Below are 19893 nucleotides of genomic sequence, written 5' to 3'. Positions count from 1 at the left end.
AGCAAGACACCTAACCCCGATGAGGAGGTTGGTGCCTTGCTTGGCAGCCTCTGCCATCGGTGTGTGAATGGGTGACTGTGATGCATGATATGTAAAACGCTTTGGGTGCTTGCAGAGGCCGAGAAAAGCGCTATATAAATGCAGCCCATTTACCATTTACAAAGACCGATACCAATTAAATTTACATAAATATGAACTGTCAGTTTCTTCTGTGGTGTTATAAGCACATGTGAGTGGGATGCTACTTACAACACAAGACCATACATAGAGGGCCAACAGGCATGCCTTGTTGATCACACCAAAAACCATAATAGTGCATCTGAGCCATACAGCCATAAGAGTTAATGATATCCCTGTGTATTATATCCATCTTCTGGGATCAGTCAGAGTGTTAACATGAGAAGCCCTTGTGGTTACCTGGCAAGGGAGATGTTGCGCAGCAGCCTCTCAGTCTGCTCAGAGAGGTCGGACGGCACCAGGATCTCCACGGGCTGAATCCGCAGCACTCTGGACTCCAGCTCGGAGCGGGAAGCATTGTCTGTGAAGCAGTCCACCATCAGGTCTCCAATGGTAGGCTGGACCACCTGTAGTTGGCGGCGGAGAGAGAGGGGCATGATGAATGATGCTTAATGCCAAAGGGGCATGTGATAGTGCCAGTGCAGGCATCTTATTAGGGCCAAGATGTTTTGGTTGGAATAATGCCACTATACATGGTACAAATCAATAAATAGTTTTAAAAAGAGAGAGAGAGAGACTAGGAGAGAGGGGGGAGGAAGAGGGAGAGAGGGAAAGAAAGGGGGAGAGGGAAAGAGATGGAGAGAGAGAGGGAGAGAGAGAGAGAGAGAGAGAGAGAGAAAGAAAGAGTTAGTAATAATGTAAGTGATGAACACAAAATACTGAGATCTTACCACGACACCCACGATAAGCTCCTTGGTCTGCTTGTCCCAGGTCTCATACACACACATGAGGTAGTTGTTGGGGGCTTCCTGCACCACATCCTCAGCGTCCGCCAGGTCCCCCAGCTTCAGGAGAGGGTTCACATCTGGGACGAGCCATCCAGGTTAGGGATGAAATTACACTGCTGTGAATCTAGGTTGAAACATTCGAGGGCCTTTCAAAGAAAGACAAGCTGTGGACACTTTTAAGATTTCTTTATTGTGTCCCAAGGGAAATTTGTCTTGAGTCAGAGTTTACGTGGCTGTATTGATAATCATACTGTACATTTGATTTAGGCTAAATATATTACCTTTTTAATGTCTGATAAATTGATTCATCTCTGTGTAAAAGGTAACATCTAAATAATTGTTACATGCATACAGTATGTATGTGCCTTATGGGCCAATCAAGGCCACAATAATAATTGGAGGCCTATCTTATAATGCTCCCTAAAGCACAACAAGGAGCATGGAGTCCTGCAGAATTGATGGGCTTCATATAATGAGGTTGATACTAGGAGTGATCTTTTGCAAGGATTCCTTCTTTTCACCAAACATGAGGAAAGTTTTTGCTTTGAAGAGATGTCCACAAACAACCTCCACATGCTTTGGTGACAGAAGGACTGAAAAAAAGTGCTAGTGTATGAGCACATCTCTGCAACCTCTTCTTTTAATGTCATGATGGTGAATTATTCATGGTCCACCAGGTGATGTCGCCTTTCAATCAAAGACATGCCAGGTATGACAAAATGTCACATCTGGCATTCACCTAACGAACACCTTCTGATAGCGGAAGAGTCCAGGAGATGACGGACATTTTTTGAAGATCAAAAAGGATACCTTCCCCCACCAGGGTGGACTTGGTGTAGAGGGCAGTGAGTTGGCGGGTGAAGAGAGAACTCTTGTTGGCACCCACCGCTTTGATGGCCGAGGTCTCGGTCTGCTTCACAACACCCACCTACACATCAGGGCAGGAAAAGAGAACGAATGTTTCGAGCGCTTCCGAATTGAAGTCGGCACATCACAGACACTGACTGACATTCAAGAGGATAAGAATGAGTCATTTCATACGTTGCAGTATTTGCTCCCCCCCAAAAAAACTAATCTGAAGTCATGTGACATCTGAAAACTGAATCTAGGAAGTGAGCTTTGTTTACACTTGATTCAATTTTGTAAAGCAACGGAAACACAGACCAGACCTTTTTGACATTTAATAAAAGAGAGGGCCCCAAACAAATTATAACCAAAATGTCATCAATAATCATTAATGCCAAAATAACTAGATAACAGACCAATGTCAGCTCTGACCTTGTGTCCCTTGGAGACCAGACGACGAACATGAACAAACAGCCGATGGGTAGGGATGCTGGCGGTCATGAAGTTGTGATCCATATGGCAGAAGATGTTCAGCTCTTTGGCAGCAATCTACAAATAAACCCATGATGAACCACAAAGGCATTAACAATATTCCTCAGTGAAGGGCCATCTGAAATGATGCAAGTCCATGCATGACCAACCAATCACAGTCACAATCTCCTGTCTTTTCTGTGGTTGATGGCTGTAATTTCCACAGCTCTCCCCTGAATAAAACTCCAATGTCTGCAAAGACACAGGAACTGGCTGCACCACCCCAAGTGGATGTGACAGGTTTTACCTGCACTAACATGTGAACGTTACAACACTTGTACTCAAATGGTCAACAGATGTCCATGTCTCTTCAATACTCCTGTTTGACTCTCTATGAACACAATAACAAGCTCACATACTGTACGTAAGTACATGTACTGATGACAACAACAATGTCAAGAGACATCACCTCTGCATCTTCTCCGAAGAACCTGTACTTGTAGCCACACTCCACGCACAGAAGTGTGTCCTTGTGCTGTTCTTTGATCTCCAGGAACTGCTGCTCCAGAGGGGTGTAGATGCTCTTAGTTCTCTTATTGGGGGCACTCACTTCAGGGGCACTCTTCTTGGTGGCAGTGCCACCAGCTTTCGTGAACTGACTGAAGCTGAATCCCTTGGCCTGAGAGATGAAGTCACAGACATCAATACCGAAGACAGCGAGCACATAAAGGGTGGCAAAGAGGGTGGTCACCGCAGCCTGCATAATGTGCTTACCTGTTTTTGCTTGTTTCCCTCCTCTTCCTCCTCTCCACCTGGCATATCTGTGTTAGTGTTTGTGGGGCTGTCTGCTGGCTTTCTGCTGTTGCCAACAAGTACCCCACCACATGATGTTTCTGACCTGTCTGCCTCTGGTGCCTCTGGTCCATTGCTCTGCACTGTACCGGGACAACTGAAGCCTTTCAGTCTTTCCAGGGTGGTGCACGAAAGGCTACTTCTGGACGTGTGAGGTTTTGGGTCTTCTGAAGGAATACAGAGCGTTTATAAAACATGCTACACATGGCATGGTCACAACGTCAGTGAGTAGGCCTTCACTAATGATAAGAACATTTTATAAAAAAAAATAATTTCATCATCTGTAGGATATGGACAAAGGTAGAAAAGAGGGATTTTTCTAGGCAACAGTGCATGGCTATATGCTTGCTTTTGTACCTCTGGCACTGTCACTGGGGCTGGCTTCTGTGTCCATACTCTCCAGCTCTCCATAATGGGACAACTTGGCTCGCTTCCCTGGAGACTCGACTCCATCCTCACAGTGTTTCTTCTATTCACAAAAACACACAGGGGCGAGATGGCGTTAAAAGGTGACTGTTTTTAAGAGGTACAACACTGATGTGCTTGTTAACGTTTGAGAAAGCTGCCTGCTGCTGAGTGCTGACTGTAAAAAAGCACCCTAAATAACTGTTTGGTAAGCGTTGTGACAGCGTTTAACTGACTGTTTACCTTCAATCCAATCCCAAGGTGAAGATTATTCGGATTAATCCCAGATTTATTTGCACTGTCGCCTTCTGATTTCTTGTTAACTCCAGCAAAGAATTTACTGATGGACGTCTGTACATTAGCTTTATTCTTACTCTGTTTGGACTTTACGACAGCAAACCTTGCATGCATTTTTAGGAATTCATGGAAATTAATTTCTTGCAAAGAACATTAGTGTCAAATACGCAACATCTGATACAAGACACTACTTTTAAAAATAGTAAAAGCGATCCGTGGAGAAGCTGTCGCGCGAATGACGTTGATAGCCATGCGCACAAACACTATTCTTCAAGATGTTTCACACTGCGCTGTGTAGCGCATTTGAGACCACAGACTGTTTGCCAGCGGGAGGCGCCAAAGCCTGTTTTTGAACTAGTGGTTTGTAGAACCAACCAACCAACCATTGTGTGGCTGCCTGGGTGAAAACCAGATTTTAAACACTTGGTCATATTTGTGAGCAGGCCAACCATCTTAACTCTTAACCTTTATGCTGCCCCTTATTGGTGTGGATAGCTTCCTAAAACTGTGAATTTCCCTAGTCATATAGGCTACTCAACACAGCACTGTCAGAGTTTGTATAGGCTATATGTTGCTGATATTTTACAGATTTGGCTGATTAACGTTACTCTGGAGAGCACACTTTGAATTGTGTCTGCAACAGACAATGAGTAATGATGCACAAAAAAAAAATGTGATTTAAAAAAAAAAAAAAATTAAAGAATGTTTCCATTCATTTCATACGATAAAGAACTTCATAAAAAATATAAAATTAATTAAAAAAATGATTACAAATAATATTTTTAATAAATGGGCAAGAAAATAAAGCTTATCAGTTATGTTTATCAAATAAAACATTAAAATGTTTACCATTTTGAATTTTTTCGTACCTTAATAGGGCAATGTATCCTGGGAGATACAACTCATAAAATCCAAAATATTTTTTTATTTTAATTTTAAAATTATTTTAAAAATGAGTATGAGAATGATTTCCTTATAGGTGCAAAAGAGACAAATAATAACATGAAATGATTTTTCTCAACAAATGTTTCACTTCTGCCTGTTTAAGGGTTAAGCATCCTGCTACTTGAAAACAAGAAGATTGTTCATTTAGCCCTAGGCCTATCCTATTGCGTGGAGAAGGAATTTGAAAGACAACTGTTTATCCCACCCCTCCGATTGAGCCCTGTCTACGATGAGTTCCGAGACCTTACATCTTGATGTGGTCTGGCTGGTCAGACCAGTATAAAACGGTCCTTTATCTAAAAGACAATAAAAATGAAAGATTTACAAAGTCATGCAATTCCCTTTTTAGCTTGTCATCCCATCAACAAAGGTCACGTTGAACAATGGGTCATAAAAAAAATATACAAAGGCTTAGGAGTGCTACAATTCAACATAAATGGGACACTTGCACTGATATAGAACTATGTCACAAAATGAAAAATAAAAAGGGAAGTTGTCCACAAATGAGTCACAAGACAAGGTAAAGCTAGATTAAGACAAACACAGAATGAGGCATTTACAAACCTCAGCAGAAAAATTTTATCCATTAATTAATGTGGTGAAGGAGTATTTATTGCCATTTCTTATCTTTTCTAGTTAAAATCAATAAATATAAGGATTTGTGCCTTTTAATTTCAAACATGTGCTAGTAAACCATTGATAAATCATTCGATTTTGAAAAAATGACGAGGGCTGAAAAAAAAACATATAGTTTGACGGAATATAGCTCTAATTTGTTATTGTTGATGGAATTGCAAATACACCAACAAATTCATTAGACAGTAGTTAATGCACCATTTATCATTCCCGCAAAAAATATGCTGTTTCATCTAAATCTACAGGGTAGTCAGTAAGATAGATGGGACCCTTGAAGTTGTCAAAATGCTCCCCCTTGTAGCTTCTCCATCTGCCAGCAGGAAGGTAGATATCCCTCTCCTGCTTACCTGGCTCCAGCACAGGAGCCACCATTAAGTCGTCCCCAATGAGGAACTGAGAGTCTATCTTGTACGCCGCCTCGTCCTCTGAGGCGATCCACCAGAGAGGGCGGATGATGGGGTCTCCAGTGTGCAGCACCTTCCCGGCCAGCTCCAGCACTCGTGAAGCCACCAGGCTCTCGTGGAGTGCGGTGAACTTCTGTGCAATCTCCACCACCTCTTCATCGTAAGCCCAGGGCGGGATGGAGAACTGCATGGACGGCAAAAAGGCAGACAGCTCCAACCAGCGGATGTAGAGCTCACGGTCAGGCAGAACCATGGACCCCAGACTACCGTTCTGATAGGCATTACCACCAATCATGTCTGGCAAAATGAACGGATAGCCCAGGATACTAATGGTCAAGACGGTAGGAATGATGGATTTGAGACCAAGGTCGTAACCCCACACAGAGTCCCGATCTATAATCCTGAAGAAGCAGGAGATGTTCTGGGACTGGTAGCCAGACCGAAGTTCGGCATGGTCGTTGTACGGAATGGCCATTTCTGTGTAGCGGCGTGTAAAGGTGCTGGGGTCATACAAGGGTGCATACGTGCTATACTGCTTTGGTAGGTAGTTGGTTTCTCCTGCATCAAATTTAAATGAGGCAACCCCATACTTGGTTTTAAGGGCTAAGAGATGGGAAGCAAACCATTCACGGGCCTCAGGGTTGGTGAAGTCCAGGATGCCGCCAATACCGTTCCACCAGCGGACTAAAGCAGGGAGCTGTCCACTGGGCTCTCGGACAAGTAGAAACCTCTTCACAGCGACGTCAAAGTTGGCTGATTCGTAGTTAATGAAGGGATGGATCCACAGAGTGACGTGGAAACCATCATCCTTGAGATTCTGAAACATGGTCGAGACGTTGGGAAACTTCACCGGGTCAAACTCAAACTCGCCATAACTGATGGTGTAGCGGTCATCGATTTCCAGGTGGCTACAGTTGAAGCCGCGCTTCTTGATGTCTGATGCGAACTGCAGGACTTTCTCCTGGTCCACCGCGCTCTTGTACAAGGCCCACGTGGACCAAATTGGCTGACGGAACACTGCCTCGGATGGAACCTTGTTGGGCTTGTTGAAGTACTGTTGGACCATGTACTTGTGTATGGAGGTGACATCATGGCCGACACACACACGATAGCTCAGCTCGGCGTGCTCTGCCTCTCCAGGCAGTGGTTTGTAAGGGCTGTCATTATACCGCGCCTGGAAGCGAAGGACCTTCTCTTCATCATCCCAGCCAAGGTGAAAAGGCACAGAGTCGTTAATCTTTATGGCTGTGCCGTTGGCCGAGAGCCAGTAGCGCTCCAGAATGCTACCGAAGTCCTGGCGGTTGGAGTACGCATCTCCAGTGACAAAAGGCTTCGGGGCTTCCAGACCTTCCACAGACACGGGCCAGTGTTGGACAGCTCGCTCCGCACCTCCATACCAGTGGGAGCCGTTGAAGGACATGGCGTGCTCTACAGAGCGGCCTTCTTCCAGCTCCTCCCAGCGCACCCCGTAGCACATCACCGTGTCCGTCGGTCTGACAGTCTGGACGAAGAAGTTCAGTTTCCCTGTGTCCGACTGGTCGCAGTGAATTATTCCACCCTCCGTAGTGCATGAGTTCAGATCAAGAGATCCTGACCTAAATGGAAACAGAACAAATGAACAGTGATAAATCTGAATCAACTAATGACTGCCTGGTTATACAATCAGCAGATACTTTCGACTAACAAAGTAACAGCAAATGCCAGCACAGACCTGAAAAACATTCTGAAGATGATGTCACCCTCTTGATTGTGGATAATGAACCCATCCTTCTTCAGGTCCAGTAATTCAGCTTTGAGGATCTCCACTCTGCACAGAGAAGCACTGTAGGACCTTGCTACTATGGCTGACATTACTAATACCACTCCCACGATAATTGCGAATGGCATTGGACTGCATTTCTTCTGCTTAGGGGGCTTCGTGAAGGGACCAGGGTACAGATCCCCTACAGTTCCCTGTACTATTTGATACATAATAAGAACTTCAGCAAAGGGACATACAAAAAAAACTATTTCATCTAAGAGATGTAGTGCTGGTGAGTGAGGTTCCCGTTGGACAGTAAAATGTTTCTTCAAAGATGATGGTGATATCTGTTTAGTTTCTTAATGACCTCTGAAATTTGAAAAAGAGGAAGTAATAAATTAGTAACCCCATTCCAAAACCTATGCTAAGCTACTTCAATTTCAACTCCAATATTGTTGGTCAGACATAACCTGATCCAGCTCCTACTGGGAGTTATTATGTTTGTTTGTTATGTTTTATGTCTTTAAAGAACAGTGCATTATCTTAAATCACACATGAGTTATGCCATAACCAGAGTTTGAAACTGTTCCAGTGATTTTAAGCAATCTATGGTATTGATATGGAGAAGGAAAAGACAGGTTTCACACTTCGACACTGGTCTAAATTAGCAAGTAGCCAACAATACTACCGAATTGCAGAATAGCTGTATACACTTCAAAGCAATATAATCTATGGTCTAGAGTCTAGACTTTGGGCTATGATTTCACAGCAACAACATGACGTGGGTCATATTTACGAGGTAATGTTTTACACATGATCATGTTTCATAAGGCAAAGCAAACAATTCCATGACAATGGTGAGTCTGGCTAAATGTGTCTTCCAGCACCAACAACAACTGTTGAAACCATTTATTCTCGTTTTAACTAGAATAACTCAGAGTCTTAACACACACAGACAGAAAGAGAGATGTATTGTCCAATAGACATAGCTTTTCAAACAAGTTAATTTCACAATATGTGAATAAGCACCCCTTACAACGTTTAAACAACAACAATTTCTATGTAGCGGCAATCTGTATGCACAGTGTCTTTCAAGACCACACAAACAATTAGGGTCACTTTAATGGCAACGAGATACTCTCAACTCTGATGATTGTTGTTGGTCGGCAGCAGGGATGTAGTGGAGGGGGAGCATACCTATGTTCCCCAGGTCCTATGTTCCCCAGGTCCTATGTTCCCCGGGTCCTATATTCCCCACTTTGTATGGGACTGGGGAACATACACCCTTTTTTTCTTAAATATTAGAAAGGGTCCTATGTTCCCCGCTTTTCCAAAAAAAGGTATGTATTGTGACCGGGGAACATAGGACCCTTTTTGGGGAAACCAGGGAACAGGACCTGGGGAACATAGGGATGATCCCTATGGGGGCTAAACGCAAATAAACGACGCTGTTTATCCACCTCTGAAATTTCAGAAATAGCGTTTATCCACCTCTAATTATATATCCACCTCTCCAAATAGTATATTTGCAACTTTTAACATTACAATCACATAGGCCCTATGATGAGTCAACACTATAACCATTTAATACCACCACCTCCACCATCATCAGCCACGTTTTTTAAAAATCGTACTATTCGGCAGTGATGTTTCGCAATGTTTGCCCTGAAACTTTGGCAGAATTAACAGTAAAATATAACGACCAAAAGGTTTCTGACATGTTTATCACTTCTCACTGAAACTGAAACTGTAAGGTTAGTTTAGATCACCACCTCTAACAAAAACACACAGACACTTGACATCAAGGACACTGGAACTTGCAAAAGCACTTCTTAATTTCTCACAAAAACTCATGCTATACCGCTGTCATACAATCACACCATGCAGAGCAAATTATGGAAAGTAGACTTACTGTAAACCAAGACAACTAGTTTTCTCACTCACCAACAAGCCAAAGATCATAAAGATATGCCTTGCTTTCTTCTGCCAACTCACTTAGAAAGTAATCAAGTGTTCCACACCTTGAAGGCGGTACTTGGTCTATGCCATTAACTGTATGCTGATTGCTCCAAAATACCCAGTCTTTTTTTTTTTTTTTTAATCTTTAAATCAGCACTGTAACATAGAATGTAAATGTGAAATCAAGGCATCAGTAATCACCTCAGATAGAAGTAGACCTCATGTCTGAGGAAGTGTGCATGCTCAGGTGCACTTCATCAATATCAGGACGCAGTGGAGGATCCAAGGATTCCAACAGTACCTCATCAGGCAGACGGGTCAAGACTTATATTAAAGGTACACTATGCACTATGACAGGGCTCTTCAATTAGCGGCCCGCGGGCCGGATCCGGCCCCCGAGATACTTTGTAGTGGCCCTTGAAGTGTTGGCTGATGATGTTATATGAGCGAATCCTTATATTCGGTAGAGGCGTAAATAACTGGTGGAAAACACGATAATGGAGGTACAGCGATAGGCTACACTGCGAGTAGCGCCTAAAAATAATGTTCGGTGTGGTGCGTTGCTGTTGTAGGCTACTGTTTTACTGTGTATCATGCAAAGACGTTACTTGTACCTTGCTTCGTTTTTACGCAGCGTCACCAACATGTTGACGTGCGCCAAATCCAAGTTGTTTCCCTTAAAGCATGAAGCATTTTTGGTGCATGAAATTTCACCGGTAGTGCGCCTCTCCAAGCAGATCCTTGCGAAAACATTCACCACTCGTAATGTAGCTATTGGAGCAAATAGGAGTAACTTTGGTGGCATAATTTCTGTTGCATGCTCTCACTCGCTCTGAAGTCCTGCAGCCACTGCACCTCAGCCAATTGCACGTAACGTTTAGAACGAGTGAAACATATTAGCTTAATTTCAACGTAAATTGCCACTTTGTTGGAGTATATGAACTACAGTACTAACATTTTAACGGGTTGCACCACACAAATAGTTTCAGTGTGAAACTAATACACATCCATCGCCTTGATGTCAAGTCTACTGTAAGTAACATTGTTTTGTGAACACGTTCCTCCAATTTAAATGGTGGGAACGTTAAATGTACAAGTATGTTGAGATGCGATCGATAACGCACAATAAATTAATTTGAACACTGTTTTGAAACATGTTTGTACCCTGATTTCATATTAGCCATATTAGCAATGTAGACCCAGTGTCACCTTCCCAATGCCTACCACTGTGGTAGTCTGGGCCTGTGGTAGAAATATTCCCAAAACACAAATACAGCAAAATAACCACCAAAAAACGATATTATGCTTTTACAAAATGCAACATAGCAATCTAGATCCAGTGTCACCTTCCCAATGTTGGCCTACCACTGTGGTAGTCTGGGCCTGTGGCAGAAATATTCCCACACAAATACAACAAAATAACCACCAAAAAACAATATTATGCTTTTACAAAATGCAACATATTAGCAATATAGATCCAGTGTCACCTTCCCAATGCTGGCCTACCACTGTGGTAGTCTGGGCCCGTGGCAGAAATATTCCCAAAACACAAATACAACTAAATAACCACCAAAAAAAAAGATATTATGCATTACAAAATGCAACATTTCAACACACATATTGGTGCTGTTGTAGTTTATTATCTACACTTGTACGTGATTACTCATATTTCAAGCGATATTTCTCCGGCCCCTCAGTTGTGATACTTTTCATGAACTGGCCCCTATTACAAACTAATTGAATAGCCTTGCACTATGAACTTGTAATAGGCGCATCATTCACCTAGCGTATACAGCATACGTATTTGAATATCAAATGATATGACCCCTTGAGATCAACGTACAAAGAAAGTTGGTCATCCTAGGTCCTACAGTTCTCGAGATATTCACAGAAAACTGTGTCTGGCCCACAGAGTCCCGGTGCAGCGGTTGGGCGACGGATCAAAATGCCTGTGTCATCCTTGTGGGGATACATGCCCACCAAGTTTCGCACAGTCCAGTCTTTCAGTGTCTTAGGAATTGTAAGAATAGTAAGACAGTGGCTGCAAAACCACCAAACAGGAAGTGAGGCCTATCTCAGCAACACTTTCATGTATCAAAACCAAACTTGGCACATGGAATACCCAACCCAAGCTGCCTGCCCGATCTGTTCTGTTCATGCACAAGACATTTGCACATGTGATGATTTAACAGCGATTTACTGCGCACCATGTAGTTTTTGGTTATTACTTAAAAAAAAAAAGGAAATTAGTGAATTGTAAATGGTTGACAAAAAATGCAGTGTTGTGATAACACTGTTTTACTTCAATACAGTAGGTCTACATCCCAAAATGAAGATCATTCGGATTCATCCCAGATTAATTTGTAACGTCGCCTTCTCATGTCTATAACTGCAGCAAATTACGAGGTAGTGATCAGTCTGTATTATTAGACATTCTCTATATCGCTTACCTCCACCTACAGCTCAGGAATTGTAACTGCATGAGTAAATAAATTAATAAAAACGAACGCTCAAATTCAGGTTCACGCATGGCTTGTCAAAGATCGGCTAGTCTAACGACTAAACTAATCTAATATAGCCTACAGTAGGCCTACGTTATGATTCTTGTTGGATCCTACAAAAAATCCTAATTACCGGTAGTCTGTAGTGGTGGCAGGCTTTGCAATCACATTACTGTGCAAACCATATACAGTCTATGGTGCAAACTATCAGACACAAATGTTCGGTGTTGTGATCTTGGCAAAGTAGGCTAAGGCAGCCTAATAATTTATGAAAAATACAACCAATTGGGTTTTCCCCCCTCGTAAATGTGTGAGTTTTATTCTCTACAAAGTCTTTAAAACTATGAAATCCGAGTGTTTTCCAGGTGTTTTCTGGCAGACAAATTACTTCAATCTCAAAAACTTTTTAAGACATGGGTCGCGTGAATGACGTTTAACAATGCGCACAGGCACCATGATTCAAACAGGATTCAAGACGTTTCAAACTGCGCTGTGTTGCGCATGTGTTGAGAATAGACTGGTTGAAGGTACCAGCAGGCGGCGGCGGCAAAGCCTCTACACCAAGGCTATTCAATTAGTTTGTAATAGGGGCCAGTTCATGAAAAGTATCACAACTGAGGGGCCGGAGAAATATCGCTTGAAATATGAGTAATCACGTACAAGTGTAGATAATAAACTACAACAGCACCAATATGTGTGTTGAAATGTTGCATTTTGTAATGCATAATATCTTTTTTTTTGGTGGTTATTTAGTTGTATTTGTGTTTTGGGAATATTTCTGCCACGGGCCCAGACTACCACAGTGGTAGGCCAGCATTGGGAAGGTGACACTGGATCTATATTGCTAATATGTTGCATTTTGTAAAAGCATAATATTGTTTTTTGGTGGTTATTTTGTTGTATTTGTGTGGGAATATTTCTGCCACAGGCCCAGACTACCACAGTGGTAGGCCAACATTGGGAAGGTGACACTGGATCTAGATTGCTATGTTGCATTTTGTAAAAGCATAATATCGTTTTTTGGTGGTTATTTTGCTGTATTTGTGTTTTGGGAATATTTCTACCACAGGCCCAGACTACCACAGTGGTAGGCATTGGGAAGGTGACACTGGGTCTACATTGCTAATATGGCTAATATGAAATCAGGGTACAAACATGTTTCAAAACAGTGTTCAAATTAATTTATTGTGCGTTATCGATCGCATCTCAACATACTTGTACATTTAACGTTCCCACCATTTAAATTGGAGGAACGTGTTCACAAAACAATGTTACTTACAGTAGACTTGACATCAAGGCGATGGATGTGTATTAGTTTCACACTGAAACTATTTGTGTGGTGCAACCCGTTAAAATGTTAGTACTGTAGTTCATATACTCCAACAAAGTGGCAATTTACGTTGAAATTAAGCTAATATGTTTCACTCGTTCTAAACGTTACGTGCAATTGGCTGAGGTGCAGTGGCTGCAGGACTTCAGAGCGAGTGAGAGCATGCAACAGAAATTATGCCACCAAAGTTACTCCTATTTGCTCCAATAGCTACATTACGAGTGGTGAATGTTTTCGCAAGGATCTGCTTGGAGAGGCGCACTACCGGTGAAATTTCATGCACCAAAAATGCTTCATGCTTTAAGGGAAACAACTTGGATTTGGCGCACGTCAACATGTTGGTGACGCTGCGTAAAAACGAAGCAAGGTACAAGTAACGTCTTTGCATGATACACAGTAAAACAGTAGCCTACAACAGCAACGCACCACACCGAACATTATTTTTAGGCGCTACTCGCAGTGTAGCCTATCGCTGTACCTCCATTATCGTGTTTTCCACCAGTTATTTACGCCTCTACCGAATATAAGGATTCGCTCATATAACATCATCAGCCAACACTTCAAGGGCCACTACAAAGTATCTCGGGGGCCGGATCCGGCCCGCGGGCCGCTAATTGAAGAGCCCTGCTCTACACAAAGCCCATAGATCTCTAATGTATGTAGATGAATGTTTGACAGACAAGTTTTGATGAACTTATTTAACACTTACAGACATTTGACACTTATTGGAGTTATAACAAATAATCATTTATTGACTGGATTAAAACAAACATAATTACAATAAAATCCCTTTATTCCCCAACCATTTAGCTCCCAACAAAATGAAAATTATCACTGTCAGGACAAGAATGGCCCTGAATCAGTATGCAGAGGTTAGTGCATTCTTTCACATTACTTTACTTCAGACTGGTGTACAGGCACACCTAAGCTGTTGTCCTATTACATGGCGAAAAGCCATGAAAAGGTGCAATATTTGCAACATTTAAAACTCAATAACAGTTGCTGTACATCCCAGTGCAGTTTACATTCTCACTTATTATTCAGTAGAAGATTAGAGAACTACTTTCCAGTGTGGTCCCACAACACCAACATCACAATGAAATAATATTTTCTTGTTCACTTTTGTTTGGAAAGACTGTATGTACAACTCTTCATCTAACCCAAGTTCCTGTCAGGTGTGTAAGTCTAAATGTATGCATAGTGTAGGCAATTTAATCCAAAATATACAGTCAACACTATTTGATGAGATTAAAAAAATGTGTTTTTGTGTAAAATAATATATAGAGAATGAACAGAACATAATACCAATAATTTAGAATACCTCATAGGTCCTAGGAGTATCTGGAGTATAAAACTGCAGGTCCTTTATCCAAAAGATAATACAAATGAAAAATGTATCAAGTCATGCAATTCCCTTTATCACTTGTCATCCCATGCATAAATAAAGGTCACTTTGAACAGTGGCTCATAGAAAATGCACAAAGGCTTAGGAGTGTTCCAATTCACCATAAATGGGACACTTACACTGATATAGAACTATGTCAGACATTACTTTGGCAGCAATGAAGGTATTACTGGCACATTAAAGATGACTTCATGTTTCCTCTTTTAAAAAATAAATTAAATGGTAAAAAGGAAAACTGTCCACACAAGAGACATGAGACAAGGTAAAGTTACATTAAGACAAACACAGAATGAGGTATTTACTAAACATCAGCAGATAATTATATCCATTAATCAAAACAGAAAAAAAAATACTCGTTCCATAGAATGATGGCACAGTAACTTCAGAAATTTAGTTTTCTGACACATTGTTTCAGTATTATTCAAAATTGACAGTGGAGTTAACATTTAAGGAACACAGCAGAAGTAAACAATGTGATGACAGCATGTTCTTGTCCATTTCTTGTGTACTTCATTTATCTTTTCAAGTTAAAATCAATAAATATAAATAGTTGTGCTTTTCACTTTCAAACGTGTTTGTATTTCAATGATAAGGCATAAGAATAAAAGGCATACGAATATTGAAAAATCATGAGGGCTGGGAAAAGAAAACACCACATAGTTTCACAGGAGTGTTGTCACAAATAAAAGGTCTAGCATTTCAACTGATGTTGATGGAATGGCAAAAACAACAAGAAAACCCTAAGACAATAGTTAATGGACTGTTTAGCCTGCCCACACAAAATATGCTATTTCATCTAGATCTACAGGGTAGTCAGTAAGATAGATGGGACCCTTCAAGTTGTCAAAATGCTCCCCCTTGTAGCTTCTCCATTTGCCAGCAGGAAGGTAGATATCCCTCTCCTGCTTACCTGGCTCCAGCACGGGAGCCACCATTAAGTCGTCCCCAATGAGGAACTGAGAGTCTATCTTGTACGCCGCCTCGTCCTCTGAGGCGATCCACCAGAGAGGGCGGATGATGGGATCTCCAGTGTGCAGCACCTCCCCGGCCAGCTCCAGCACTCGTGGAGCCACCAGGGTTTCGTGGAGCGCGGTGAACTTCCGTGCAATCTCCACCACCTCGTCATCGTAAGCCCATGGAGGGATGGAGAACTGCATGGCCGGCATAAAGGCAGACAGCTCCAGCCAACGGATATAGAGCTCACGGTCAGGCAGAAATGTGGACCCCATAGTGTCCTGGGACCCAACAGTGTGGTTTGGATAGGCATTACCACCAATCATGTCTGGTAAGATGAACTGATAGCCCAGGATGCTAATGGTCAAGACGGTAGGAATGATGGATTTGAGACCAAGGTCGTAACCCCACACAGAGTCCCGATCTATAATCCTGAAGAAGCAGGAGATGTTCTGGGACTGGTAGCCAGACCGAAGTTCGGCACGGTCGTTGTACGGAATGGCCATTTCTGTGTAGCGACGTGTGAAGGTGCTGGGGTCATGCAAGGGTGCGTAGGTGCTAAACTGCTTTGGTAGGTAGTTGGTTTCTCCTGCATCAAACTTAAATGAGGTAACCCCATACTTGGTTTTAAGGCCTCGGAGATGGGAAGCAAACCATTCACGGGCCTCAGGGTTGGTGAAGTCCAGGATGCCCCCGATACCGTTCCACCAGCGGACTAAAGCAGGGAGCTGTCCACTGGGCTCTCGGACAAACAGTTCCCTCTTCACTCCGATGTCAAAGTTGGTGGATTCATAGTTAATGAAGGGATGGGTCCACAGAGAGACATGAAAACCATCGTCCTTCAAACTCTGAAACATGGTCGAGACGTTGGGAAACTTCACCGGGTCAAACTCGAACTCGCCGTAACCGCTGGTGTAGCGGTCATCGAGTTCCAGGTGGCTACAGTTGAAGCCGTACTTCTGGATGTCTGATGCGTACTGCAGGATCTTCTCCTGGTCCACTTTGGTCTTGTACAAGGCCCACGTGGACCAAATTGGCTGGCGGAACACCGTTGCGGACGGAACCTTGTTGGGTTTGTTGAAGTACCGCCGGACCATGTACTTGTGTATGGAGGTGACATCGCGGCCGACACACACGCGATAGCTCAGCTCGGCGTGCGCCGCCTCTCCGGGCAGTGGTTTGTAAGGGCTGTCATTATACCGCGCCTGGAAGCGAAGAACCTTCTCCTCGTCGTCCCAGCCAAGGTGAAAAGGCACGGAGTCGTTAATCTTTATGGCGGTGGCATTGGCCGAGAGCCAGTAGCGCTCCAGAATGCTACCAAAGTCCTGGCGGTTGGAGTACACGTCGCCGGTGATGAACGGCTTGGGGGATTCCTTACCTTCCACAGACACGGGCCAGTGCTGGACGGCTCGCTCCGCGCCTCCATACCAGTGGGAGCCGTTGAAGGACATGGCGTGCTCTACAGAGCGGCCTTCTTCCAGCTCCTCCCAGCGCACCCGGTAGCACATCACCGTGTCCTTTGGCCGGACGGTCTGGACGAAGAAGTTCAGTTTCCCTGTGTCCGACTGGTCACAGCGAAGTATTCCATCCTCCTTAGAGCATGAGTCCAGATCAAGAGACCCCGACCTAAAAGGAAACAGAACGTATAAACAGTGATAATTGTGAACCAACTCATGATTGCCTGGTAATACAATTACAAAATACTTCCACTAACAAAGTTACAGCAAATGCCAGCACAGACCTGAACAACATTCTGAAGATGACGTCACCCTCTTGATTGTGGATAATGAACCCATCCTTCTTCAGGTCCAGTAATTCAGCTTTGAGGATCTCTGCTCTGCGCAGAGAAGCACTGTAGTAGCACCATGCTACTATGGCTGCCATCACTAACACCACTCCCAGGACAATTGCGAATATCATTGGACGGCCTTGTCGACCCCATTTCTTCTGCTTAGGGGGCTTTGTGAAGGGACCAGGGTACAGATCCCCTACAGTTCCCTGTACTATTTGATACATAATGAGGGCAGAAAAGGGACATAAAAAAATAAAAACACTATTTCATCTAAGAGACTATGTCGTGCTGGTGAGTAAGGTTCCCATTGGACAATAACATGTTTCTTAAAACAAAAAAGATTGTGGTGATTCGTTCCTTAATGTGAAATCTGAAAAAGAGGAAGTAATAAAATTAGTCACCCCATTCCAAAACCTGTTCTAAACTAGTGCAATCTCAACTCTGATTCATACTCCAATATTGGTGGTCAGACATTAACTGATTCAGCTTTCACTGGGAGTTATTTTTGCTTGTTATGTTTTATGGCTTTAAACAACAAAACCATGTGTTATAACATTTCTGTAACTAATGTTACAAATCTAACAGAGCCTGGACTGATGTGTAGCCTATCCCATTATGCCTTACACATGAGTTAAGCCATAACTGAAGTGTGAAACTGTTCCAGTGGTTTTAAGCAATTTGTGGTATTGAGATGTAGGACAAGGAAAAGACAGGTTTCAGATGTAGAATCTAAATTGGTCTAAATTAGCAAGCACAAAAGTACCAAGCAGCAGAATAGGTATTTATTTACACTTCATAGCAATATAATATAGTGTATACTTATACTTAATAGATGGTCTAGAGTCTAGACTCTGGGCTAGACAATGATTTCACAGCGAAAACCGACCAAAATCGTACTTACAGAGTCATGTTTTACACATACGGGGTAATCATGTTTAAGGCCAAGCAAACCATAACAGTGTGGTGAGTCTGGCTAAATCTGTCTTCCAGCACCAACAACAATTTGTTAAACGTAGGCTATTCTATTCGAAGGATGTTAACACAGAGACCGAGATTTATTGTCTAATAGAGATAACTTTTCAAACAAGTCAATCTCGCAATATGTAAGTTTACGAACACCCTTTACAAACAAAGTTCAAACATTTCTGCGAATCTACTGAGAAGTCATTTCTCCCAATGTAGCATCAATCTGTATGCGCACAGTGGCTTGTTACGAGACCACCACACAAACAAACAGGGTCACTGTAATGGCAACGAGATCGATACTCTCAACTCTGATTGTTGTTGGTCGGTCGACTCGGCAGTAGCCTAATGTTTCGCAACGTTTGCCCTGGAACTGTGGCAAAATGAACAGGCTAAAATATAACGACTAGCCAGGTTTCTGGCGTGTTTGTCATCTCGCAGAAACTGAAACTGAAACTGTAAAGTTAGATTAGATCGCCAGCAACCTCTTCAAAAAACACACACAAGCAGACACACACTTCGCACCAAGGGCAAAGGAACTTGCACGGTCACTTTTCTCACAAAACTCCTAGGCTACTAGGCTACTAGGCTACACCACTGTCATACAATCACATCATGCAGAGCAACTTATGGAAAGTAGATAAAGATCAAGACAATCAAGACAATCAACAGGTTTTCTCACTCACCAAAGACGATCCAAAGATGTAATGACTTGCTATCAAGTCACAACAAATGTATGCCCTGCTGCTTTCTCGTTGGAAAGTGATCACGTGTTCCACGCGGTGAAGGCGGGACTTGGTAATAGACTGTAGCGTGTGTTAATTACTCCAAAAGCCTGTCAATCAAAAGGACCTGCAGACTTAATTTTTAAATCAGCACTGTAACGTAGAATGTAAGTGTGAAATCTCTAGGCATCGGTAAGCACTTCAAATACAATAATGATTTATCAATAAATTACGAATTTAAATTGGAGTCTAGGCTCATCTCAAAAAGGGATTTCATCACACTGATGGTGGAGCCAAAAGTTCACTCGCGGCTCGCAAGGTTGGCATATGACCACAAGGTGGCAGCGTCGAGCCTTGTAACATTCTCAGTGTCAGCGAAACAAGTGAAGTTTAAAACCATGCCATATCCACACAAAATGATCAAGGAAATGTTCTGTTGTATTGCACTTCTTAACATACATCTGATTACGTATTGTACTGATAATGCAATAGCTGTGGAAATATTAAATGTAGACTAATGTAATATAGGTGAATTCAATGTTTCTCCTGTTCAGTTAGGCCTACTGTACTTGTATTCATTATGAACACACAAGCATGAATTCAAGCATCTATCCATATCATTCTTGATTATTTCCCCTGTAATAATAACCAAAGTGGCATAGACCTACATTAAGTAGCCTATAGAGGTAGAATATACAGGCT

At 42.6% G+C, this 19893-nt stretch overlaps 3 protein-coding genes across 4 annotated transcripts in view; all 3 read right to left on the bottom strand.

The window, feature by feature from the left end:
- msh3 (mutS homolog 3 (E. coli)) overlaps positions 1–4062 on the bottom strand; it is a 66716-nt gene extending 62654 nt beyond the window's left edge. Inside the window, 8 exon segments of the mRNA XM_062542878.1 lie at positions 418–584; positions 909–1042; positions 1776–1893; positions 2244–2360; positions 2752–2961; positions 3057–3301; positions 3492–3603; positions 3783–4062. Coding sequence (XP_062398862.1) covers positions 418–584; positions 909–1042; positions 1776–1893; positions 2244–2360; positions 2752–2961; positions 3057–3301; positions 3492–3603; positions 3783–3950 — 1271 coding nt within the window. The 5' untranslated portion in view covers positions 3951–4062.
- Positions 4063–5207: 1145 nt separating this feature from the next.
- On the bottom strand, positions 5208–9763 carry LOC134088770 (myogenesis-regulating glycosidase-like). The gene is made up of 3 exons (XM_062542885.1): positions 9723–9763; positions 7533–7931; positions 5208–7416 (listed from the first exon to the last, which is right to left on the bottom strand). The coding sequence occupies exons 2-3, from the start codon at positions 7790–7792 to the stop codon at positions 5622–5624; spliced, it is 2055 nt and encodes a 684-aa protein (XP_062398869.1). The 5' UTR covers positions 7793–7931; positions 9723–9763; the 3' UTR covers positions 5208–5621.
- Positions 9764–14085: 4322 nt separating this feature from the next.
- Positions 14086–19228, bottom strand: LOC134088767 (myogenesis-regulating glycosidase-like). Of its 2 annotated transcripts, none has more exons than XM_062542881.1 (3): positions 19153–19228; positions 17453–17873; positions 14086–17337 (listed from the first exon to the last, which is right to left on the bottom strand). In XM_062542881.1, the coding sequence occupies exons 2-3, from the start codon at positions 17725–17727 to the stop codon at positions 15522–15524; spliced, it is 2091 nt and encodes a 696-aa protein (XP_062398865.1). In that variant the 5' UTR covers positions 17728–17873; positions 19153–19228; the 3' UTR covers positions 14086–15521. The 2 variants fall into 2 exon arrangements, with proteins under 2 accessions (XP_062398865.1, XP_062398864.1); XM_062542880.1 differs by lacking the exon at positions 19153–19228 and adding an exon at positions 18405–18853.
- Between the last annotated feature and the right edge of the window lie 665 nt (positions 19229–19893).

Source organism: Sardina pilchardus, chromosome 8 (assembly GCF_963854185.1).
Source record: "Sardina pilchardus chromosome 8, fSarPil1.1, whole genome shotgun sequence".
NCBI classification, from domain to species: Eukaryota; Metazoa; Chordata; class Actinopteri; order Clupeiformes; family Clupeidae; genus Sardina; species Sardina pilchardus.
This window is presented reverse-complemented; position numbering and strand designations above follow the sequence as displayed.